Source organism: Peromyscus eremicus, chromosome 16_21, assembly GCF_949786415.1.
Source record: "Peromyscus eremicus chromosome 16_21, PerEre_H2_v1, whole genome shotgun sequence".
Lineage (NCBI taxonomy): Eukaryota > Metazoa > Chordata > Mammalia > Rodentia > Cricetidae > Peromyscus > Peromyscus eremicus.
In genome coordinates, this window is record NC_081432.1 from 58,877,436 (window position 1) to 58,904,532 (window position 27,097).

General features: G+C 41.9%; 1 protein-coding gene across 1 annotated transcript in view; it reads right to left on the minus strand.

Moving 5' to 3' along the window:
- Positions 1–27,097, minus strand: part of Cdc5l (cell division cycle 5 like) — a 40,349-nt gene that overhangs the window by 9,039 nt on the left and 4,213 nt on the right. Inside the window, exons 3-14 of the mRNA XM_059244044.1 lie at positions 26,817–26,978; positions 26,159–26,286; positions 24,949–25,048; positions 20,715–20,933; positions 17,601–17,745; positions 16,095–16,283; positions 14,981–15,129; positions 13,675–13,837; positions 12,551–12,715; positions 9,781–9,861; positions 9,237–9,479; positions 2,990–3,187 (exon numbers count right to left, since the gene is read on the minus strand). Of these exons, the coding sequence (XP_059100027.1) occupies positions 2,990–3,187; positions 9,237–9,479; positions 9,781–9,861; positions 12,551–12,715; positions 13,675–13,837; positions 14,981–15,129; positions 16,095–16,283; positions 17,601–17,745; positions 20,715–20,933; positions 24,949–25,048; positions 26,159–26,286; positions 26,817–26,978 (1,942 nt within the window). The remainder of the gene's footprint in view (positions 1–2,989; positions 3,188–9,236; positions 9,480–9,780; positions 9,862–12,550; positions 12,716–13,674; positions 13,838–14,980; positions 15,130–16,094; positions 16,284–17,600; positions 17,746–20,714; positions 20,934–24,948; positions 25,049–26,158; positions 26,287–26,816; positions 26,979–27,097) is intronic.

The following is a 27,097-nucleotide window of genomic DNA, read 5'->3' on the forward strand; positions in this document are numbered from 1 at the left end:
GACGCGCTTGTCTGTCTTGTCCGTGCTGTGTCCAGCCTAGAGCAATGACTGAACACAGCAGTACCTGCTAATCGTCATTAAATGTGTGCGTACGTAAGGGGAAAGCATTTCAACAATTTGGTGACATTTCTTCTACAATGACGACAGCCATCCTTCGTTTTCCAAGAGTTATGCACATAACAGAAACCAAGCCGCTCAGTTACTCCGGGGGAAATCACTAGAAACAGCAAAAGCTCTAACCTCCCACAGGAGCTTCTAACAGCCCAGGCACAAGACTTCGGCTGCACGCTAAGATGGCTCCGTAAGCTAGGCTTGCACAACTTTCCTAAGCTCTCTTCTCTGCTTGCCCCTTTACAAACAAATGTCTGACAAGGTTCTAGTTAATTTTGCCTCCAAAGCAGAATGGAATCCCTGTATTCAGTTACAATCCAGAAGTCTCCCACTTCTCATCTGTAACTACAGTGTGTGTGTTTAATAGGCCCTGCAGCACACCAACACACTCAACCACATTCTGTATCAAATGAAATGGTTCTATTGGTTTTAAGTTATCTTAAGTATTTTTTTTTTAATTTAAGTGCTAAGTTCCAAATATTAATCATGAGTGTGGCTCAAAAACTACTACTTCAGAGCATATTTTTTAGTACACTTAGGAAATACTAGCCACGACAACTCTTGATGTCTTCTTGCCCGATGGGCTTAAGATGGAGCCACAATTTGGACTCACTCTTCCAAAGCTCATGGCTTCAAAAGTCCAACACAACAGCACGGCACACTGTGCTTTCCCAGAAAGCCCTGAGCCTCAGTGGAGGTTTGGCAGTTAGTTTACACCATCTAATTGCAGTTCCCTCCCACAACAAACTCTGAATGATGTTTATAACTAGCAATCAACTTAGATGATGAAAGAATCACCACACAATTGAAATGAAATATTTATGTATTTCAAACCAGTACAACTTTGTCTTCAGAAGCTATGAGAATCTAGCTGTGAATTACTTTACAGAAGGAAACAAAGATAGACGCTTTGTTTATTTGGATCTCTGAGTTGCTTTTCCCTGAAGATTTAATAAACTCTCTTTTGGAATAAGAAGAATTTACTAATTGAAGAATTTAATTAAGTATTCCTTAAAAGTAACTAGCTGGGTTAACAATGAGCCAAGTTACCCAGGAGTAAAAGAAGAATTACTCAGACTGCTTTATAAATATTCTTCCAAAATCACCAATCCTTCAACAGAAATAGTTCAACAGAAGATTTCAGTTCCTGGTACTGAACTGAACAAAGGGAACCACGTGTTTTAATGATGCCCATCAACGACCCAGATAAATCTCCAACAGAAGGACAGCAGAGGCTCTTTCTGTCCTTTCCCTTCGGAATTCACAGGACTGACTCAACAGAGAAGGAAGGACGACGGTACCTGACAGCACCACTCACTCTGTGACATTTATGTGCTGTCATGGAAGTTAGTACCTCAGCAGAGTAAAGGAGATTCAGGGGAAAAAATTTTAAACAGCACAAAATGTCCTTGCCATTTGCAGCAGAAAGAGTTTACCCGCCTCAAAATGAGAAGATTTTCAAACTGAGAGATTGAAGTATTTATATATAAACGTTACAAGGAAGCATTCCCAACAGCCTACCAATCAATTACAAAGCTGGCCTTAGATCAGGATTACACTAACTACCATTTATAAGAAATGAAGCCTGCACAACACAGTCTAACCTACAATTTAACTACTCGTGTTCTGTCTCCAAGAATTTTTAACTATGAATTAAACAGAGCAACAGTACCACCTGCTGGAAGCTATAAAACTACAGCACTCGACGGCCCTGGCATTGCAAGAATTACTTTAGAAAGACTAATTTCCTAACTCAACAGGCACATAGGCAGGACCATAGATGTCTTATACCTGTGGCTGTCAAGGTTAAATTAAGATGTTCATATAAAAAGATATTGCTTTTTCCTGTTCATTTCTCTGGCCCCACACAGCCCCAACCACCCCAAGTAATTTTTGGATCTAGATTGAGGTCCCAACAAAAATACTCTCAAATTTGCTTTCTGTAAAGGAAAAACGGAGGAAATTTGAGGCCATTTTCTGCATCCAATGGTCTAAAGAACCCCTTTTTCCTCCCCCATCCCATCTTGGCCTCAAGAGACATCCCTAAAGACCACCACCATTAAGAACTCACAGGGCATACTGGATGTAGTGGTGCACACCTTTAATCTCATTCAGCACTTGGGAGGCAGAGACAGGTGAGTTTCAGGCAGTCTGGTCTACACAGTAAGTTCCAGGGTCAGTCAGAGTTACACAGTAAGACCCTGTCTGAAAAATACCAAAAAGATAAAAAAGACTCCACAAGTCAACCTGGAACCACAACCTACAGAGCTTCTGGAATTCAAACTATGCACATTGTATTAAGAAAGCACACGCCATGAACTGCTGTTACTAGGCTTCATGCTTTACAGACATAGGAAATCACAGAAGCCACTGTCTACATAACAGCCCTACTCTAACTCAAACTTCTGGATGTCAGGATGCACAAAAATGTTCTCAAGTTCTGTAAACGTGCTGCCTGGGCGAAGACTCAAACTCCACTGCTGAGATTCATTGACCTCGACTGTTTTGAGGGAGCAGCATCACTTTGGTAATTCTTTCTCCTTGTGTAAAAGGTTCTGACTGACGGGTGGGTGCTCAGTGAAGTTTTCAAGAAGGCCAAAACAATCAGCTGCCTGGGCCAAGTTTAGTGAAGTCCCTAGAGGTATTACTTGCTCACCCTTTCACTTTAGGGAGACCTCAGGGAGACTTTTCAAAGGATACTAAGGGCAGTGGAAATGGCTCACAGTGCAAGCCCCACTTAGAGGGAATGAGAGAACTGCTCTACAAAGCTTTCCTTTGACTTCCACATGTACTGCAGCATGAGCACCCACATACACATCATGCACATATACACACAATCACAATATAATATCAAATGTATAAATAAATGGATACCAACCTCAAGTCTCTTTTCAAGGGATTCAATTCTGTCCTTTTTGCTGGCAAGATTAGCTCTTGTGTAGCGGCTCTGACCGGGAAGATACAGAACTTGACTGTAGCATTCTTCCCACACCTGGTTGTAAGCTTCACTGGAGAGTTCTCCGTGGCTCATTCCTTGTTTTACCACTTCCATCTCTTGTACCAGAACATCCTGGGCCTGTTCACAGTAATAGTCTAAGTTGAAGTATACACTTTCCACCACCACAAAGCATAAGACTAGTTTATTTCCCTCCTCCTTAAACCAATGGCAGGGTTTACTTGGTCGTTTTCTAGAAGGGGATGGACAATACCTAAGCTAAACGGGTTAAGAAGCATCTGAGTAGGGCTGGGGAGATGCCCAGTGCTAATAGTATCTGCTTTGCAAGCTTCAAGGCTCGAGTTCAAATCTCTAGTACTCATGGTTTTTGGGGTTTGGTTTTTATTTTATGTGTATGGGTGTTTGGCTGCATGTGTATCTGTGAATCACATGCATACAGTGCCTTGAGAGGCCCCGCTGGGACTGGTGTTACAGACAGTTGTAGGCTTCTATGTGGGTGCCAGTTACTGAACCAGAACTTCCGCAAGAACAGCAATGCTCATAACTACTGAGCCATCATCTCCAGCCCATGTGTGGTTTTTTTTTTTTAAGAAAAGATCAGACATGACCACATATGTCTACCCTCAGCCAGCCAGCCCAACCAAAACAGAAAGCTCCTGGTTCAGTGAAAGACAATATAGGCTATATCCTACGTCTCAAGGATCTAGGGCAGAGAGTGATGGAGAAAGACACTCTGGGTGTCTCCCTCTGACATGTGCATACACACACACACACACACACACACACACACACACACACACACAGAAGGTTCTAAGATACAAACTGATTTTTAAAAGTCAAGCACCCATGGTTCTACAGGAGTACAAACATCTGCTACCACTCAATATAACAGCAACACCTCTCAGGTATGTACCAGTCACTATGGACCAGAAACTCGGTTCAAAAGTACAATCTTCATTGCCTCCAAAAATCTCCAGCATGTCAGGTGTGAAGCAGGTGGATCTCCAGGAGTTCAAAGCCAGCTTGGTCTACATAGCAAGTTCCAGAGTAGTCAGGGCTACATAGTAAGATCTTTTCTTAAAAAAAAAAAAAAAAATTCTAGCCACCTTACAAACTAGCCAGTACTGACTTCATTTTAAAGCTGATGAAACTAGGGCTCTTGCCTAAGACCATATCACAAAGTAATCAGATGAGGCAAAAACCTAAGCCAAGGGCACCAATGCTGGCTTAGGGGTGCTCTATCCAAGAGGAAGGGAACTCAAGCATCTTTGACACAAGGCATTTTCTCATTCTAAAGGAACATCCCTGGTATCCAAAGACTGAAGGCCTGGAGCTGGGCTGTGGTGGCACAGGCCTTTAATCCCAGCACTCGGAAGGCAGATGCGAGATCCAGGACAGGCACCAAAACTACACAGAGAAACCCTGTCTCAAAATATAAAAAATAAAAAATAAAAAAACTGAAGGCCTAAGTACTAAGTAGACAGTGGAACCATACCAGTTTGACTTCTCTACTAAAGACAGTTTAAACAGCAGAGAAGAGCTGGGCAGACGAGGTTTAATCACAGCTTTCCTGTTGAAAAGCAGCTGCCTGCAATCTTAACTCCTCTGAGCCCACTTCTCAACCGTAAAGTGTCTAATGCCTACCCGTCAGGATCGAGCTTAGGTAAACGGATGGTAGACATGAAGCCCAGATGCAGAGTTCCATAAGCCTATCAAAAACCTGGGCCAGTCCTTCCCATGACTCACAAAAAAAAACTCATAACCTATGTCTTTCTTCAGTCTTTCTACTAATACTGAAAATAAACAATCAAAATTACATAAAGTCCAAAGCGACTGACTGATAAACCAAAAAGATTAGTGAAAACTAAAAATCATGACTATAGAGGATAAAGACTGGCTATTTTTAAGTAACTTCTCTTAAGAAAAATAATGGAAACCAGCCAATTTTAACATACTCAATAAAATATGTTCATTTAATTTTTGTTTTTTAAGAAATGGGGTTTTGCTGGGCAGCAGTGGCGCATGCCTTTAATCCCAGCACTCTGGAGGCAGAGGCAGGCGGATCTCTGTGAGTATGAGGCCAGCCTGGTCTACAGAGCAAGATCCAGGACAGGCTCCAAAGCTACACATAGAAATCCTGTCTCAAAAAACCAAAAAAAAAGGAAAGAAAAAAGAAATGGGGTTTCACTGTGTAGCCCAGGCTGGCCTTCAATTTAAACCCAGCTACCTTAGTGATATTCTGGAACTCATAGTAAGACAAAGTGCATTTTATTCAGCTATTTTACGCAGTAAAAATTCTACAAGTTCAGCTTCTGTCATGAGAGTTACCATCAAAGAATCAGGATAAAGACTCTGGGCTGCAAGACAGCTCAGCAGGGATTTAACAAACACGGTACACCCAAACAAGGGCATAACCCACATGACAACCTGAGCTCGAAAACCTATTCCAACATAGTGGAAGGGGGAAATGACTCACACCAAGTCGTCCTCTGACCTCTACACATGCCCCATGGCACATGTCCGCTCATACACACACACAAAAAATTAATGTAGTTAAAAAAACTGAATAAAAAATGTTTAACTTAAAGAATTTTCAGGGGCTGGAAAGACGACTCAGTGATTAGGAGCATTTACTTCTCTTGCAGAGGACCTGGGTTTGGTTTCCAGCATCCTCAGAGTGGCTCATAACCATCTTCCACTCTAGTTCCAGCGAATCCCATGCCATCTTCAGGCAATGCACACATGTGGCATACAGACACACATGCAGGCAAAACATACATATAAAAAGTAAATCTTACAAAAAGGGCCAGGTGGTGATGGCGCGTACCTTTAATCCCAGCACACGGGAGGCAGAGGCAGGCCAGCCTGGTCTGCAGAGCAAGTTCCAGGACAGCCAGGGCTATTACACAAAGAAACTCTGTTTCAAAATGAGAGAGACAGAGACAGAAAGAGACAGAGACAGAGACAGGGAGAGACAGAGACAGAGAGAGACAGAGAGACGGGGAGAGACGGGGAGACGGGGGAGACAGGGGGAGGGGGGGGAGAGAGAGAGAGAGAGAGAGAGAGAGAGAGGAGAGAGACACGAGAGAGACGAGAGAGACAAGAGATGAGAGACGAGAGAGACGAGACGAGAGAGAGAGAGAGAGAGAGAGAGAGAGAGAGAGAGAGAGAGAGAGAGAGAGAGGGGAGAGGAGAGGAGAGAGACGAGAGAGACGAGAGAGGAGGAGGAAAAGGAGAAGGAGGAGGAGGAGAAGGAGGAGGAGGAGAAGGAGGAGAAGGAGGAGCTTTTTAAAGCAAATAGCTGCTTTAAACTCTTTGGAACAAAGAAGGATAAAAACAGATGAAACACAGAACATTTAGTATTTGTTTCAAATAATCCCAAAGCAATTAGAATTATTACTTTCAAACCTTACATTCAAGTTTATTCCCTATAGGAAGAACCTAAAAAAGTGACCTTACTTCATGTGTCCAAAAGTGCAATAAATTTTGGAAAATTTATTTCCTAAATTCCTTTTCTCCTATTTTTTGCTGCAAGCCACAGAAATGTGAAGTAGGAAGTCAGCTGACACTAGCAAAACTATAGGCTCTTCCAGAGGATGAAGCCAAAACTCAAGGAGTCTTGGTGACACTGGCTTTTAAATGTATTAGCTGTATCCTGCAGTGAATCTCTTGTGTGCTATTATAGCTTTCCCATTTGATTCTTTCTCAAGAACCTCTAACAGTGTGGTTGATCACTCACTGGGCACAATTTCCCCTATACTATTGGGGTATTTGGACAGCATCCCCCAACTGTGTTGACAGCAGTCACAGAGTCAAGACCTCTTTTTTCAGGCCTCTGTTCTCCCTTTTAGCATTAGACTCAGAAGTCTGCCTTGCTGTAATTACCGTCATTAGCAAACATCTGGCAGGGACCATCTCCAGACAAAAGTATTTTAGCTGAGATACTTCTCAAACATCCAAGGACAGACTGCAGATAGATAAGCAGACTTACTGCTAGTTCCTGAGATAAGGTAAACATTTTCACTGAGACAACCACCAAGGCCAGGCGGATGTTAGATACAGTTTTGTTTCTTGTGCAAATTAAGCTTAATTCCTCCTTCTTCCCATAGCCCAAATGTTATCACCAGTTCTAAAGATGCCCCCTTCAGCATTAACTCAGAAGGAAAGGGCTTTTACAAACCAGGTGCATCATGCTGTGACCCAGGTTGCCTAGCAACCCTGAAAACATCCCCTGCCAACAGATAAGTGCTGCCCCAAGCTAACCTCAAACTAACAAATCCTTAACCCTTTTCCTTTCACCTTGGCTTACTAATCAGCTTATTATCTAACCACACTTAGGAATGCAGTGTTAGATATGGATCCCCCTTTTCACTTCTTGGATTTTCACTAATTGATTCTAGGTCCCTCTCCCTTCATTTGACCTTTTCCCTTTAAGAGTTCATCCTTGAGTTGTAAAGAAAGCCTGACAGTCACTGCCTGGTGTAAACTCTTGTCTGCCTTTATGACCCTGAAAGAATTCAAGCCTTGTGACATTGCTTTGGCCCAAGAATTGCTGACTGTGTGCGCATATAAACTGGAACTTCAGAGACTAGGGGAACAAAGAACTAAGAACAATGAGAGAACAGCAGAAGAAGGGAGAGAGAGGAGCTAAGTATGAGAACAGAATTGAAGCTGTATAGAGAGAGAACTGATTCAGAAGAATAGTGAATGGACTAAGGACCTCACTGTGCTTAGATTCATTTGATACAGCTAAGATTAGATCCTCCCACGGACCCTGGGAAAAGGCTGTCTAAGAGGCTGGACCCCAGCAGTCTTTGTTACTTTTTCACTCTGGAAAAAAGGAAACTGCAAGTGCTGGTCCTTGAGTCTAACCCAACCCTAGGCAACAGTAAGACGGCACATTCCTGTCCAGCTTACCAAAAAGAAGTACCTCAAAGTCACTCAAAATCAGAGCTCTTAGCTCTTCTTAGATCTTCCTCCCTTTACTGTCTGAAAATCATAATAATATGTATCACTTATGCAATAAAGAAAACTGAAAGAAAGAACTGAGATGGGGCAAAAAGGAGTGCCCAGAAGACAAGAGGGCAAAGAATCTTGCTTGTAGTATGCCAAGTGTGCAGTGGCCCATTCCCTATCTGTCACTGCCTTCAAGGCTGCATGATGAAGGAAGACAGACTCAGGCCAGTGCTTTTCCCTGTCTCAACCCATTTCCACTGCTATGCCAGGACCACAGACTGCATGATTTGGAGGCGGGACAGTCCAAGGTCAAGGGTAACATCCACAGCAGACCTTCTGACTGAATCACAAAGTGGCAGAAAGCATCACTCAGGAAAGAACTAGCTCACTCCAGGAACAACTAACCCATCCATGAGGATGGAGCCCTCAAGAACTAATCACTTCTTGAAGCTCCACATCTTAATACTGCTACAATGTAATTAATTTCAACAGGAGTCCTAAAAGGGATAATCAAACCATTAGAGCTTCCAACTAGAAACTATTTACTTATTATATATAACAGAAATGCATTAGTCTAAACAACACTTAATTATTAAAGGAATTCAAATGCAGACTTTAGCACAGGGAAAAAAATAATTTAAAAAAAAATTGTCAACCTTGCTAGCAACACCCATGAATCAAAACTACCTGCCACCAGAGTCTCTATTACTCATAACACAGGGTATGTAAAATATATCCCAGAGACTAGGAACACAGCTCAGTGGACAAAGTGCTTGTTGTGCAAGCACAAGGTCCTGAGTGTGGAACATAAAATCTAGGTGCAACAGGGGACCCATGTAACCCCAACATGGGATGGGGGTATCCCTGCAGCTTGCTGCTGCCAGTCTAGCAAAACTGGCAAGCCCCAAGTCTGGTAAGAGAGATCCTATCTCAAAAATAAGGTCAAGAGCAACAGAGGATGACTCCTGACATCATCCTGTGGCCTCTGAACATGCACACAGGCTCAAGCACCCACACACATAAACACACACCACACACAACTAAAAGAAAAACAACATCTCCTTTTCGAAGCATTCCATACGACATTATCTCCTGGCCACGCTTCCTTTGGTTCTGAGTTGCAGCAGTGTGGTCACAGAAGTTCTGACTTGGTGACAAACAGCATCGATCAAGTGTTTAAATCTCACAATGGAGATTCTCCTGTGTACCATACCTTTTTCAGTTCTTCTTTGGAGAACTTCTCATAAGGGCTATGCTCAAGATAGGTAATGTGCTCTGAATTGTTGGTAGCAAATCCAACAGTTTTTCCTTTTTTATTTCCAGATGGCTCATAGGGGTGATGTAGCAGGTCATAATGAAGCATGGTAATCATTTCTTTTTTGATCAATTCTTCACTCTTCTGTAAATCTGTCAGAGGTGGTTCTACATTTAAAGGTCTTAAAATAGTTTCATTTACCTAAAATTTTAAAACAAGTAAAATTATCAGACATATCCATAATATACTGTGCCTGCTCTTACAGCATGAACTAAAGAGCAGTTTCATATTCTCAAGAGCAACTTCTCCCTCCATTTCTAAAACCCTCCCACTTCTAAATCCCAATGGTATTAGTGCAATATTCTCAAGACTGGATTTGAGAACCACTCTACTATATTCCAAAGCACAGAAGAAATTTGTTATAGTCTTTATGATTGAGACAAAAAAGCACTAAGACCATCTAAAGAAAGCAACTTCCTAAATCACAAGGTTCACCACTTACTTCAGACGGTCTTGGTAGATCCTTCTGAACAGCTTTGTGCATTCGTTTCATTTCCTTTACACGCTCAGCATCTCGTATGGCCTAAGAAGGGAAGTGATGTCCATTACTGGAGCAGCTGACATTTCTAATCAACTAGTTTCAAAAGCTTAGCTATTGAAATCCGTATAAGGATGTAGAGAGGTCATGTCGAGGCCCCAGGAATCAATCTATCCCTTCTCATTACAACAGACACTAAGGACACCTGAGGTACACTAGAGTGTTCTCCAGACTTATCTGGCTCTGCCTACCAGATAACCATCTTTCTTGTCTAAATGGCAAGCATAAGCATAGAAGAGATTCCCACAACACAATTACTCACTTTCACCCAAACCTCAACCAGCCAATGTTCTTTGCCCCTCCAGTTACAATGATGGGACAACACATTGATTTTCCATGCCACTTCTGAGGAAGTGAAGTAAATGTAACTGAAGTAGCTGCAAGAACAAAACAAGAAAACACAAAAAGTATCCACCTCTGTTGCCCACATTCACATAGTTCCCGTAAGGTTAGCAAGAACCACCTCAGCCATAGCCCACAGGCACTGAGGCATCTGGTGTTATAACCAGTAATGACATCATCAAAGTTTCAAATGATGTGGAAGAAATCAACACAAGAGGAAATCCAAAAAACAAAGTTGTTCTCTTCCTATTAAATGGCAGTATAAAAAGCAAATAATCACAGAGGAAGCACTGTAGACCTTGGTGGTGATACCTGTGACACTGTAGAGGACGACCCCTACACATCTTTTGTGAAGTGCCCCCGACTGATTGCCTGAATACTCTGTATAATGCCATATGGGCACCAAAGAGTCTCATAAGACAGAAGAAGTAAAAGCATACCACTATAAAACAAGTTTAGGTTACCTCTAAAGATGCCATTTAAAAGAGGGTTACAGGTTGAGTAAACTGTTCAGATGATCAACACTTGGGTATAAACCGGGAGGCAATGTAGCAATTTTACTTGAAGGAAAACAGTTATAAAATAACTGTCAAGTGCCACATGGACTTCAGGAGACTTCACTTCTCCAGTTTAGTCGCAGCAACAGGACTGGATTTCTGTTTTGTTTTCCCTCTTCACTACACCCTTTCAAGAACTGAATGAGAAAGGGATTCAGCATTCTGCCAGGTAGTGGTGGCACACTCCTTGAATCCCAGCACACACTTTCATCCTAGGGAGGCAGAGGCAGGTTGATCTCTGTGATGTTTGAGGCCAGCCTGGTCTACAGAGTGAGTTCCAGGACAGCCAGGGCTACACAGAGAAACCCTGTTTCAAAAAACAAAAAAGGAGATTCAGCATTCAAGCAGCCTGGCAATGACTGCCACCAGACTTACAAAGCTAATGATATGCTTTGCGCAAAGTACACACTACAATTAATGGGAATGTCCATGTAAACAGCTTAGAATAATTCAAAAGGCAAATGAACTGAATGTCCTGGAAGTATTAGCCACTGGTCAAAGTGCGAGTTTTCAGCATTCTTCAGAGGAACCCTTGACTACCGTTTCACGAAATGCTGGAGCACTCAGGCACCACCTGCCTTGACAACCCTATTTCTGACATAGCAGCACATATAAGATGCTATGCATTAAAGGCACTTTGTTTTGTAGTAAGTGTAACCCTCAAAGGACTGCCAATTAAGTTTGGCTAACCATCCTATCAATTGATCACAATGTCACAGTGTTTCTTTCACCTGCACAGAAACAGCTGTGGGAGCTAATGCCTTTCACAAGTTCCAGGTCCATTACTGAGCAAGGTAGGAGGCCAATGTTTAGCACATATCAAAACTAACAACAGTGTACTATTGTTCACCATGGCAGTTTCTGTACTAAAACTTTACCCAACAGTTTAGACTTCAAATGCTGCACCCTCACATCTACCCTGTTGCAAGAAAAGCTGCAGCATGTTACAGAAAAAAACAAAGCATGATCTCCAGCTGATGCTGTTCTCACAGCCACCCTGAGACAAAAGGTGGCAGAACTCAGCTGAAAGGGCCACGCAGTCTGAGCAAACTAACTGAAACCCATTTTCTCCTTGCAAATGGAGCTAAAACCTGCATCACTGCATGAACAGATGATGGATGAACAAGCAATTTTAAGCTGCATCAGTGTAGGAGGTTGATACCATTTTCTGATACACTTCCAATTCCAAACCTAGTTTTTATCAGTCTGCACTAATAGAAGACTATTCAAAACTAACCCAATTTTTGTCTTTAACATCCTTTCTTCACTAGATTGAAGCAAAGTTTAAAAGATTTATCTGTGTGTTATCTAAAAAAGTATAATGAATTTTAGTGTTTAAACACACACACATGCACACAAATATTTTAAGAAACCATTAAGCTATTCTGACTACACAATCATTCATTCATGTGAGCACATTATTGTTAAATGACATAACTTGAGAAATATTGTTAAAACATTAGAAAACGTCAAAGCAGCAACCTGGAAACACTGACAGCCACTCCTCCCTCTAGAGCAGTGGTTCTCACCCTTCCTAATGCTGTGACCTTTTAACACAGCTCCTCATGTTGTAGTTCAAACCTAGACCCCAATCATAAAATTATTTCATTGTTACTTCATAATGTAATTTTGCTACTATTATGAATAGTAATATCTGAACTGCAGGATATCTGACATGGACCCCAGAGGGGTTGAGACCCACTGAGAGAGAACCACTGCTCTAAAGCCTACCAAGATACCTGGCCACACCGATGATGCCTTCTAAAGACTCTCACCTGCTTTCGAGCATCCACATCAGCAGCATCTTCAATGTAGGTATCATCTATTTCACGCTCTTCCAGCTCCTTCTCAGCATTTTCTGGTAGAACAATCTCAAAATCATTCTTAGGTGCAGGGAGGCCCAACAACCCTAGACGGAGATGTTCACGAGATTCTCTTTCCTGTAGAAAAGAATCGGTCCTTCTCAATTCACACTTTACAGTACTTTAATGTACTGACGAACATTCTGTGAGAACTTATAAAACGCCAGGGCATGGTGGCACATGCCTATAATTACAAAACTCACGAGGCTGGGGCACGAAGGATTGTCACAAATGCAAAAATAGCTTGGGTCTCAAAAACAAAACAAAACAGTTTCTGAAACAGTTGTCTCGGGGCTAGTCAGATAGCTCGGCCAGTACAGGTGCTTGCTGCCAAGACTGACCATGAGTCTGAGTCAGAAGACACACAGAGGAGTGGAAGGAGGGAGCCAACTCCTGCAAGTTGTCCTCCAACCCACACATACATACCATGGTCTATGTGCACCCACATATACCACATGAATACACACCAAATTAAAAAATATAATTCATAAATGTTTAAATATATAAAAATAAAACAATTAGCTTAGTAGTGACTCTAGAAATAATCCCAACTTCAGAAATATGTTTTTTATTCTCTTACCTTCCTACATTAAAATCAAACAAAACCTTGACTTGTAATAAATCAGTGTATTTTGTGGTTTTCAAAATGTCTCAAAACTAATTCTTCAGGAACAGAAAAAAAACTATTAGGATCTGCATTTGATTTGGTAATACAAAAAAAAGTGTGGGGGGGGGGTGTGCCTGGAGAGATGGCTCAGCAGTTAAGAGCACTGCCTGCTCTTCCAGAGGACCTGAGTTCAATTCCAAGCACCCACATGGCAGCTCACAACTGTCTCTAACTCCAGCTCCAGGGGATCCAACACCCTCACACAGACATACACGCAGGCAAAACACCAATGCATATAAATATAAAAAACTAAGTTTTAAAATTTAGGGCTGGAAGTGTCTCTCAGTGCAGAACACTGCTTAGCAGACTGCAGGTCCCGGGTTCAATGCCAAGCACTGAATATGTAACTATAAAGAGAACTGATACTCACCATCTGCTTCACATAAGAGGGGTCACTGTAGTCTGCCAGCCCATCCTCCGGATTGATGTTTAACTTGTCTCTAAGCGGTGTTCTACCTGGGGTGGCATTAGGGACTGGCTTGGGTGTTGTTCCACTTCGGGGAGTCAGCCCTTCAGCTCCATTAGAAGGAGTCCTAGACAAACAGAAATCTAAGTCATGATAAACGCATAAAATAAAGACACAAAACCTCTATCTGCTTTCAGTGTGTTATCCATATTAAGAGAGAAGTTTGGTTTGGTGAACAACTGGCTTCTACACCTAATATCTAACATTTTGCCCTCCTGTATTAGGTCCACCAAACAATTTTCAACCTTTGATGCGTTGGGGTAACTAAGAACAGTCAGCTGGCAGGGAGGCTGGCCCCCAGTGACTCATTTAGTTCAATGTACTCATTATTTATTGCCTCCTTCTTAAGTCTTTAGCTTTCATGTCATATTCATTCCCATCAAACGTACACTTTAAGTGTTTTATGCTTTTATATTTTGTTTGGAACCCAAACACCACATTTTTAGAGTCAGATCTAAGGATGAACAGGCTCTGAGTTTAGACTTTCTTAACAATAAAGTCCAGCAGCTACTTATATTTTAATTACTCAAAGCCTTTCTGGTTTTGGGTGCTTACTTCCTGTATCTTGGCTGTGTTCCAGACTGATGATACCGCCAGACAGCTGTCCCCAACAGGTGCGGTGTTATCATTTAAGACATGGTCCCTGCCCCCAAGGAGCTTACAATCTATTTGAGAGACAAGATATACACAGGAAAATAGAGATTAGGCTCTCTAGCCTCACAGGAAGCAATAAATATTATACAAAGACTAGCTTCCAATGCTTCTTGATTCTGCTGTCATCCAGAAGTGTAATGGACTCTGGGGATAGCTATCCTAAATAACTCATGAAGGGAGGAGCTAACACCTAAAAAGAAATACCAGGGCTGGAGAGATGGCTCAGAGGTTAAGAGCACTGACTGCTCTTGCAGACCAGTTCAAGTCTTGCACACCAGACCCAGGTTCAACTTCTAGTACCCACATGGTGGCTCACAACCATCTTTAACTACAGTTCTGTGAGATCCAATACCCTCTTCTGGCCTCCAAAGACACCAGGCACACCCAATTAGGAAACATCAAAAAGACATGTTGAACACTATTTCCATTCTCTTTCAACATTCCTAAAAAAACAAAAAACAAACAAACAAAAAACGACAAAAGAAAAAAAAAATGCTGCCCAGGTCCTTAGATTCATGTTTTTCTAAAATATAAAACATGTTGATTTTCACAATACCTGAAAGGGGTAGACAGAACCGTATTTGGAGTCTGTACAACCTGCCGCTGTGGGGTCACACCAGAGAAGTCACTCTCATGCAGTGGGGTATTCAGCCCACCTTTCAATGGAGTATCCACATTGGTCAAGGCCATGAGGTTCTGAGCTTCCTGAAGATAAAGAAGAATGCACAATAGATCAAAAGGCTAGCAGAGCCCTCCCTCTGGTCCTATTACACAAACCTTGACACCGACAGAATTTGTACACATTCTACCAATGAAAACCAAGAAAATGAATACTGTGCCACAAGAGAGCTCAGTATTTTCATTCCTTTGTCAACCTAACACATCACATCAGGAGTTCTGAATAAAGTTTACATGTCAAGATATGCTACTGTCACCAGGTGTGGATGCCACATGCCTGTAAGCCCAGCACCCAGGATGGAGAAGCAGGACAGTCTGTATTCTGCATTCTCCCTCTCCCTAGCTGTCAAAAGCAAAGCAAAGGTCAGGATGCACCGTGAGGCGGCAGCCGCCATCTGTGGAAGGTGCTGACACAGTGGCCTTGCTCTGCTCTGCTCCAGTGTCTGAGCCAGCCCTGGGGACCAACAGAAGCAGCCCCACAAAGTCTCAGATACAGTGGCCACCAAGAGTCAACAACTGGAGGGGACAGCTGCAGAGATGGCTCAGAGGATAAGAGCACTGACTGCACTTAAAGAAGACCCAGGTTCAATTCCCAGCACCCACAAGGCAGCTCACAACTGTCTGTAATTCAAGTTCCAATGATCCAACAACCTCTTCTGACCTGCGCAGGGATCACACATAAATACACGCAGAAAAAACAGGCATACATGTAAAACTTAGGAGCATGAAACTGTAAGGCCTGCACCTTCTTGACAAGTACAAATGAAGGCAGAGGGCCAGGCCAGCCCAAAATGCTGTAAATAAACAGACGGTCACCACTGACCTGCTAGTTCAGCTTCTGTGCTGTAAGAAATGCTCTGGGATCATCAAGACTGGTTCAAACTGCTGGCCCTACCCATACACAACCAAACCACATGGTGTCCTCCATCCACAGTGACACTTTTAAAGAAGATCAACATGTGAAAGGCTCACTGTGTGACGTGCCAGCGTACCTGCAGAATCCTATCTTGGGAGGCCGGTGTCCTCGGTGTTCTCAGGGCAATGCTGCTGTTCGTGACATTGTACTCAGATAGGAGAGTACTGGAAGCCGAGTTTGTGATCCCAGACTCCTCTGCAGTCTGCCGAGCAACTTCGCTGGCCTGGCCTACCTTGACAACCTCCTGGAGCTCTGCATCTGAAATCTAAAAACACCATCAACCTGGTCAACTCTTCAACAGAGAACACAGCAGCATAAACTTTTCCCGTTTCAGAAGGATGACCTGGTAGAGCTGGGTCAGGGCAGACCTCACTGTTCTGCTTAACTTTGCCTGGCTTTAAAATTTCCAAAGTAAGGTTTTAAGCCTTCCTTTTACTGTGTGGGGAAAAAATTCATATTATAAACAACTGGTTACAATAGCTATATTGCCATTTTTGGTATTTTTAATTAATTCTTTCAGAATTCCACACAATGTTTACTGGTCATATTTAACACCCCAAGTTCCTCCCAGATCTACTCCACCCTCCCTACCCACCCAGCTTCACGTTTTCTTCTTTTAAATATGGAATGGATCATAAATTTGTCTGACTGGGGCTGGAGAGGTGGCTCAGCGGTTAAGAGCACCAACTGCTCTTCCAGAAGTCCTGAGTTCAACTCCCAGCACCCACATGGTGGCTCACAACCATCTGTAATGAGATCTGGCACCCTCTTCTGTGTACATAATAAATAAATAAATCTTAAAAAAATAAATAAATAAATTTGTCTGACACCCTTGCATAGAAGCCATGCAAATCTTCGTACTGTTCCAATGTCAGCGTATGTGCTCACCATACTTAGAATGTTTTATACAAATATACTGAAAGATTGCTTGCACCAAGAACATAAGTGTTTGTACAAAACTATTAATGAGAAGAAAATACTACTGAAAATCAACTATCACACACACTACACTGAACCACAAGCTATCTAGGAAAATCTAAAAGTATTACTTGTATGATATTTTGTGTTCTGACAAACAAAGCTTGTCTGGAGATCAGAGGGCAGAGCTAGCCACTAGTTAACTATAGGAGCCAGGGAGTGGTGGCACACACCTTTCCTCTCAGCACCAGGGAGGTGGAGACAGGAATTTAAAGCAGGTGTAGCCCCCTATGGTCTGAGGATTCTGAGAGATAAGAAGTGACTGGCTGCTCCTTTGCTTCTCTGATCTTTCAGCTTTACCTCCATATCTGGCTCCTGGTTTTTATTGGTAAGACTAATTAGAATCACACTCAGTTACTTCGGTAATTTTACCAAAAAAATAATTCTAAGGAATACTAAGGAAAAATTCAATTAAGAACTACCACCACTAGAAGCAGAAGCATATGACAAACTGTGTTTCTGCCTCATCAATGGACTGTCTCTGTATGGCATCTCCATTAGACTGTTTCTTGGGCCGTAAGCACAGGCCTGAGACAGCAGCCCATCAGTTTGCTGAATATGATACACATATGTAATTCACACAACCACGGGCTGATCCAATTACCTGAGGGGCAGGCAGCACTAACTTGCTTCTCTTTTTAGTAAACTCCGAGACACCACTAGTTTGAAGAATAGCCGATGGCAGATCAGATTCTTTTTTCCTTTTTAAATGCTGTTTGTCTTTTTTTCTATCTCTTCCTTCTTTTTCACTATCATGGATCAAGACAGAAAAAAGATTTTTGAATTATACATAGGTAATCATATCAAAAGCTATATAAATATTAAGACTTTAAACAACTCCATTTCTCAGAAAATAATTTTTAAAAACAAAAATAATATGTTAGGCTGTCCTGACATCATAACTGATCTAGAATATTTGAAAAGAATATAAACTTAACAGAATTATTAACAACACACAGGACACTAACTTAAGTACTAAAATTTAAAACTTAAAACTATAAAGATAAGTAAAACATTATATATGTCAAAAATTTAACAACTGTTTATATTCACATAGAAATATATGTGAACGTAAGAAAATAATGGAGATGAGTATGCAGAAAAGGATAAACGAAGGAGACAGAATTAAAATACATCATAAATGTTTCAATCTCCCATTATTAAGCTATTTTGATTTTAAAAGTTCATACAACATTTTTTTAACATTGTAACTATTTATTTTGGGGGTTGGCAATGCACCCATGTGCAATGATGTATATATGGAATTCAGAGGACAACTGGTAGGAGCTGGCTCTCTCCTTCCAGTATGTGGGTCCCAGATACTGAACTCAGGTCGTCATGTTCGACAGCAGGTCCCTTTACCCACTGGGCCATCTTGCTGCCCAACTAAAGAAAAAACTATTGAGAATATGTTCATAATAACAAATGATACCCAAAGGTTGTTGGAAGCCTAACCCAGCCTCAGGCACTCGTTTAAAGCTCTACCTGTATTCTTCCCTACCCCAGCCACATCTACTCCTTCCAAATGACTAGTTTTCTTCATTTTGATCTATTTGAAGAGCCCACATAAACAAAGGTCCTAAACATTCAAGAAAATTATGTTTTATAATGGTCATAGAATACATACATATTATACACTATAATATGTATACTATCATATACTATATAATACATATTCTGGTTTATGGTAGTATAGCTAAGTAAAAATTCCTATCCACAGCCAGGTAGCAGTGGCGCACACCTTTAATCTCAGCACTTGGGAGGCAGAGGCAGGTGGATCTCTGTGAATTTGAGGCCAACCTGGTCTACAGAGTTCCAGGCTCCAAAACTACACAGAGAAATCCTGTCTCAAAAAAAAAAAAAAAAAAAAATATTCTATGGATAGAAATGAAAAGTGATCTAAGTAGCAAATAAAAACCCTCCGGCTGGGCAGTGGTGGCTCATGCCTTTAATCCCAGCACTTGGGAGGCAGAGGCAGGCAGATCTCTGTGAGTTCGAGACCAGCCTGGTGTACAGATCCAGGACAGGCACCAAAACAACAGAGAAACCCTATTTCGAAAAAAACAAAAATAAATAAATAAAATAAAAAACCTCTGGCAATCATAAAGCCCACCTTACAACATGCAAATAGTTTAAGACTCACAGAAAGTCCTAGATATCTCTAAAATGGGCAGAGAGACAAAAACATAAACAAATCAATGTAAAGATTTAAGAATGCAGCAAATGTTTGTTTTTTTTTTTGTAAGAAAGAAAAAAAGCAAAATTTTTTCACTTTAAAAATAAAGCAGGTTAGGCCAATGAGCTGGCTCAACACACGGGCATTAATGGCCTGAAGTGATGGCAGGAGAACCACCTCCACAGGGAGGCTTGTCCGAGACCTCCACACTACTCGAGAGTGAACACACACACCTGACCGGGACCTCCAAACTACTCGAGAGTGAACACACACACCTGACTGTGACCTCCACACTACTCGAGAGTGAACACACACACCTGACCGGGACCTCCACACTACTCGAGAGTGAACACACACACATGACTGTGACCTCCACACTACTCGAGAGTGAACACACATACCTGACCGGGACCTCCACACTACTCGAGAGTGAACACACACACCTGACTGTGACCTCCACACTACTCGAGAATGAACACACTCACTTGGAACTCCCAGAGCTAAGGAGATGGAGTCAGGTGGGTCCCTGGAGCTCAAAGATCAAACACTGGTGAGCTCCAGGCCAACGAGAAGGCTCATCTTACCCAACAAGGTAGGACTGAGATTATAGCTCCACAGTAGAGCGCCTGCCTAGCGGGGATGGAGTAGGCAGGATACAAAGGAAACAGCTCCTGAGGCACAGCACTCAGAGCTGATCTCATCTCCAAATACTCAAGCATACACTCACATGCACCCACCAATGCAAACACACACCCACACATACACAAGCAAATGATGATTAAAAAAAAAAAAAAAAAAAAAAAGCCAGACTACATTTTGATAAGATTTCTTCAGGTCTTTAGCAAAACATCTAACTTGTTTACAAATGTACAAAAATATTAAGATGTCATTAGTAAAAAAAATAGTAATAATAATAAGTGGGACATAGTGGTGTTAAATCCCAACACTAGGAAGGCAGACGCAGGCAGATCTGAGTCTGAGGACAGCCTGGTCTTCCTGATCTACATAGTGAGTTCCAGAACAGCCAGGGATACATGGTGAGAAACTGTCATACACACATACATACATACATACATACACACACACACACACACACACACACACACACACACACACACAAAGGTAAATAACTAAAGTCGTCATGAGTAATGGTAATCAGTGGGGAAGGGCACTGGCTGCTCTTCCAGAGGACCCCCGTTTGATTCCCAGGACCTGCCTCCCCAACCTGACAACCCTTGACTCACATGGTAGAAGGAAAGACAATCCTGCCTTCTGACCTCCACACGAGTGCCATGACATACATGCCACACATACACACACTTACAGTAAATAGAGAAAAGGTTTTTTTACAAGAACTGCACATCATATTATATCTAAAAACATTGACAGCCTGGGTTCACTGATGTTCTCACAAAGGTAAACCCATTAAACAAGCAAGAGCATAAGGAGGCCCCATCACTCTAAACCCAAAAAACCTGGCTGACAAAGCAAAGGCCTTCCCAAAGTCCTACTGCACCTATTTCCAAATTCAAAGGGACTCACGATCTCAGTTCCCCATCAAGATCCTGCTGCCGTAATTTCCTGAAATCTGCATCAAGGGCCTGGTAGTTCTCCTCTGAAGTATCATAAAAACCAAGAGCAGGCTTTTTCTCAAATGGGATTTCGGCATTATAATCAACTCCTCTCTTCTTCTTCCTCTTCTTCTGGATCTCTATGCCAGCGGCTCGAAGCTCTCGTCTTTTCTGGAGGGCAGCAAGGCGCCTGGAGAAAGGAATGCAGAGTCACTTGAAAACCAGCACTGCCGGGCAGAGGTGGGTTAATCCAACAGCGATAAGAAAACTGTTACTTGAAAAAGAAGTATTTACTCAAACCATTAGCTCACACCATGTGCCAAATTCCAGTTCTGATTTAAAAATACAATAAGGCAAAAAGGGAGAGCAGAGAAACTGTGAGTATGTACCTTATCTCTCTGAATAAGAACATAGCTACTAATTAAGTAGCAAATTTTAAGATTTAAATTTTCTAACTATATCACAAAATTCATAAAACAAAATTAAAATAAAAAATACTTGCAACTAATCAAAAATGGTTAAATATAATTTATGTACAAGGTGGGGCTGGGAGGAGTTGGAGGTGAATATGATCAAAATATAGTGTATGAAATTCTCAAAGAATTAATAAAACACTATTTTTAAAATTTATGTAAACTTTTAAATACTTATTATTTTTATTTATGCATATGTATGTCTGTGAGTGAACATCACATGCATGCAGTGCCCAAGGAGGCCAGGAGAGGGCGTTAGGACTCTTGGCGCTGGAGTCAGAGGTGGTTGTAAGCTGGCAACAGAACTATGGTCTTCTGCAAGAACACTGAGTCCGTCTCAAAAAAGGGGGGAGGGCCCAGAGGGCAGACAGTCTCCAGCAAAGGTAAGGAGAATCAAATAGCTTTCTTCAAAACAAATTTAGAGCCAGGAGGTAGTAGTGTGCACCTTTAATCCCAACACTCAGGTGGCAAAGGCAGGTAAATTTCTGAGTTCTGAGCCCTGAGTTCGAGATCTACAACTAACATTTTTCATATGTTTAAGCCACTTCTCTGACTTCAACTTAACTGAATTTACAAAAGATACAAGGTATTATGCAGACTTTACACAACTTCTGAAGTATATAACTTCTGTATCATCTTAAGAAAACATTTTATACAAAAATACTCTTTATACAATAACACTCTTACACAGAAAGAGGCTTAAGGCAGAGCCGAGTAAAATGGACAAATAGAGAAGCATGCAAAAGTTACATGCATTTCTATGAGCCAGTGTGAAGAAGTCAAGGACAATATTAACAGTGGCAATCAATGGAGGGTAAAATTCCATTTAATTCAGGTTTTCCTTTGTATTTCCCAATGATGCTACAATTTTAGTGAGTTGATGAGAAAAGTCATTCACAGTATTAAAGATAGAGAAACAAATCATAAACTACAACACAAATCATATCACAAAGGTGATTACCAGTATAAAAGCACAAAGAATCCAATAAACAGTCCTGAGAAAAAAATAAAAGGTCATGGCAAATATATAAACATTCAAGAAAATCTACCTAAACTTGGTGAGAAAGGCAAGCAGTTAATAGCTGCAAAGAGACCATCTTTCTTCTACCCACCAGCTCCTAGAGGAGGAAACACCACTCAGTACAGCCAGTGATACGGTTCCCTCTCCCTGACAGCTAGTGTCACAGGCTTTCAGTCCAGAAGAACCAGGACAGGACATCAGCATTTCTCACCCTACCACCAGACACCCAGCTGCAGGGGTTTCTTCCACCCAAACAAGGGTTCTCCCCTAAGCACACTAGCTGGGAATACAGCCCTGAGAGCTTTTTTTGCTCCAACTTCTAGAATGGAGATTCCACCCTGGGAGAGAATCAAGGACTGCCTACCAGCCCTGCTCCCCGGCACATTCAGCTCCTTAAGCAAGAGTATCAATCAGAAGTGCACAGTCCGATCCCTGAAGAAGTCAGACCTAAAGCATCATCACTCCAGCGAAAGGAAGGGCAGAAGCAGCTGTGGTAAACAGCAACTGGGAAAGGGAATGGATTCCATTTAGACCGAGGTCAATCTGTGGGCCTACTAGCTTGACAGAAACTGGAAGATAGAGGACAGAGCTCTCCTAGAGTGAGAACAAATCTTAAAGGCTGATCTCAGAACTTTCTCTTCAAAGGACCCCAAACTAGACCAGATCCGTCGACAGTACAGTCCACACACAACCCAGAACACCGCTCAAAGCACCGCAGCAGACTGCTGCTGTGATCAGGAATTGTCACTGAGAAACCCGCCCAAACCATGCCTTCCCAGTGACGGTGGGCTCCAAGGCTTTTCTCTGAGCGTGAGCAGCAACACCAGAGCTTGCTGCTCTCTTGACGACAGCAACAGAATGGACTTCACTGAAGAATGAAAGAGTGGATCATAAAACAGATAAACAATTACCAATAAACTGGAAGGGGAAGGAGTACAGTACCCACATCTATTATAATGCTACCATATATAAAACACGCAGTTTTCAAGAAAACAAATGAGACTTGTGAAGAAATCAGACAGTTACAGAGGAACCCTAGTAAGACTAACAAATGACTGTATATGAGATGTGATTATATATGGAATGATCCAATTAAGTATATATGTTAAGAGGTTTACAGCCATGTACAATGAAAGTATATATGTTAAGAGGTTTACAGCCACCTACAATGAAAAAGAAGTCTTAAAGGATATATTCCAAAAGTAAATTTCATTCTTTAAATAACAGAAACAAAGACTAAGCACAGTAGAGAACATTCCTGACATCATGCTAAGTGAATCTAACAAAAGCATATGCTATTGTATCAATCACAACCTAAAATGAAAAGATTAGCCGGGCGGTGGTGGCGCATGCCTTTAATCCCAGCACTCGGGAGGCAGAGCCAGGCGGATCTCTGTGAGTTCAAGGCCAGCCTGGTCTACAGAGTGAGATCCAGGAAAGGAGCAAAGCTACACAGAGAAACCCTGTCTCAAAAAAAAAAACAAAAAAAGAAAAAAAAAGAAAAGATTAACAGAAGTGGAAGGAAAAGCATACTCATTTATAATCAGTGAAAGTGATTTTTAAGTTGTAAGAAACAGATAAGCAATTAACATCTGGAGTAGTCTTGTACCGTGCTTCACACACAGGTCAGTCCTACCTGTTGTAAGATATATGCAGTGCACAGCTTACATAAACACACAGCTGCTACAAGAAACAGTAGGGTAAATTAAAATCTGCACAGATGTACTTCAATCAATCAATCCTAACCAAACTTAAAAGACTTTCACAGATGCAATTACTGTATTCTTTGCCAACTCACATGAGAAAAAGGCTTTCAAAAAACTGAGCTCTCAAAGAGCCTTAGACAAAATCCCAACCTTACATTACTTAACCCTCAACAGTATACAGAATAGGGAGGTAGCTAGAAATGTAGCGCCTCCTCTTAGTTCTGTTCACTATCCGTGTGTCACACTCCTATCAAACCTGACTACACTAATGAATGGCTAGCTACGCCAAAAAGCATCCTCCATCCCAGGATTTGGGCACTGTGAATACGAGCACAGTGCTTACTACCCACCAGTCAAGAAGCAATTTCTACACAGTACAGGAGCCAAAAAAGGCCCTGGGTAGACTGTGAGGTGGGAAATTAGTCCAGTACCCAAATCCCACAAGCTAACAAGCTGCACACAGTTCAGATGGCATCGTTACCAAATTTATCTTGGTTTCTGGGCAATAGAATGGTATTATGAATTTAACCAAAAGGAAAAAGAAAAGGTGGGGCAAAGTCTGAGTAAAAGACAATGCCTAATATAGTTCACTCACTTTTTAAATAAAGATTTCTGAGAACCTAGAATTTGGTTCAGCTGAGATTCCTGCCTCCCAGTCAGTAGCTCACACTAATCAAGGAGGGTGAGGACCTGGTAACTGACAGTCATGTAAAAGTCACCTAATACCAAGAAGTTACAACAGATCAAACAGCATGCTGGCTCAAATGCCCAGAACTTCTGCCATGCTTTGCCAACTTTTAAGCGTATTTTTCCTATAACTACTCTGAAATGGTTAGGGAGATAATACAGAAGTTGTTTTTGTTTGTTCCAGAACAATAAACTGAGAAGTAACAGCACAATGGGACTGGCCAGTTCAGAGAGTCACCACCACAGCTGACAACCATACAGTTTTCCTGAGTCACGGATGCACAACTAATTCTTGGACATGGACTGAAAAAAACATGCCTTGCTTCTTCCAGCTGCTTCTCTCTTGCTTTCCTCTTAGCCTTCTTTCCTTGAGTATTGGCCAGGCGGGCTCGAGCCTCAGAAAGCATCTCAAGTTCATCTGCAAAAGTAAAGACAAGAAAGTGTAAGTTCCTCTCCAACATCAGCAGTCAGACAGACAAGAACATGAATGCACTCACCACTGGTACAAGGTAAAGAAAACTTGTGAGGTCAGAGAGAGTCAGGTTACAAATCATCCCATCACTAACCTGCTAGCTATGTAAACCTGGTCTCATATTTACCTCTGCGAATGTTTCCCTTTACTTCAGAGGTGCTGAGAAGAGCTAAGGGAAATGAGTTATCGAGCATGCAACCAGTATTCCCTCCCTGGAAACTCTACTATAACATCCTATCATCAACAAACCGGCACATTAGAAGTGGAGAAACACTGTACCAACTAACCATCCAAGCAACAAGTCCAAGACTTAGATTCCACTCACATCACTCCTCTCTCCATTCTTCCCTCGGTAAGAATTGCCAAACTCGGTAGTTCAGGGGAGGGCCTGGTGTCTACAGCTTTAAAAGTTTCCTAAGTCACAAGGACATCTACAGCCTAGTCACTGACTAGCTGCCCTTGGGAACTGCTGCATTCAGACTTTTAAATCTGAAAAACTACTGAGTGCCTACAGGAAGGGAAAGTAGATACTATTCTCTACCCAAAGCATGGAAGACTCAAGCTCAGAGAGCCTGTATTACTCGGCTATGGTCAAACAGCTAATAGAGTAGAGAAAGGTCCAAAGCCCAATCCCTGACTCCTGCCTCACGGAATCATAGTGAGTCTCCAGACTGTGATGCAGTACAGCCCTTCGTGGACAGTACATCAGCCTAAAGCTAAAGAAATGCTGAGGTCCAATATGCTAGCTTGTTGCCTCCCTTTCTAGAAAGGGAATGAGAAACAGGGTCCACTCATCTCTGAGACATCTGCCTACTACACTGCTCAACTCATCAAATGAAATGAAAAAATGGAAAATAAAGGGGTATCAGCCAAAAAAAGAAGTTACTCTGGAATAAAAAATGGGGGCAGACATATCTGAGGAGATACTTAAGATAATAACCACTGACAAAACTGGGATTCTAAAAAGTCAGGAGCTCAAGAAGGAACTATAAAGACTATAAGGCAGGCCTGAGTCACCTACAGTTACCAAAGAAACACTGCCAAGTATCCTCTTACCTTCATCCATATCAATTGGATCAGGCCGAGCTGGTTTTGTTTCTGGATTTGGATCTATCTCTCCAGGTTTAAGTTTTCGGGGGTCATCTGTTGTTTCCTCTTCATTGTCCCTTTGGGCAGTTTTGTCCCTTGTGGAGGGAAAAAGCCCAGATGAGTTCATCAGAGTATCACACCATCTGGTATTAGAGTTACCAAGGTTCCTAGCTCTGGCACTCTTTCCTCGCTAAAATATAAGAGATGAGCATTATGGGAAAACATCATCTTTACTAATGCTTCCTGTGAATAAAGTGGCATGAAAGTTCTCCAATTTCAGTATTTTCACTCACAATGAACCAGGCAGCCCTTACTCACAAATGCACAACATTCAAATAAAGAAGGTTCTAGCAAATTCTCAGCAGCGCTGGTGACAGGTGACACGCACTCACTCCGTCTCTCATTTTCTAAGATGAGTATGACTTGCACATTTGGTAAATTATCCTTTCAAGGGGTAACAGAAGACATAATATACTCAGCCACGTGACATTTGGAATACAGGATTCCATGACTTTAGTTTCCCTCAATTTAATCACAGTCGTCATTAAGCTGGAAATGCTGTAAGTTTGTTCAACACAGTAACATATACACATATTCTTCACAATGCTCTAAGAGGTCCACTTACAAGAGGAATTCATAGTGTTCCAAGCACTGGGCTGCTGTTCGTCCAATGATTGGAGCAATGGTCCTCCACTGCGTTGGCATCAGCTTGGCCAAGTGCAAGAGTTTCTCCTCCTCTTCTCTAGACCACTCCGTTTTTTTAATACTTGGGTCCAGCCATTCATACCTAGTAGAGACAACATTTGAAACATTAGTCAGGTACCCAGAATAAATCTCCAGTTTACATATCAAATGTACTGACTGTTAAAATCACATGCTTTCGCCTGGGCAGTGGTGGTGCACACC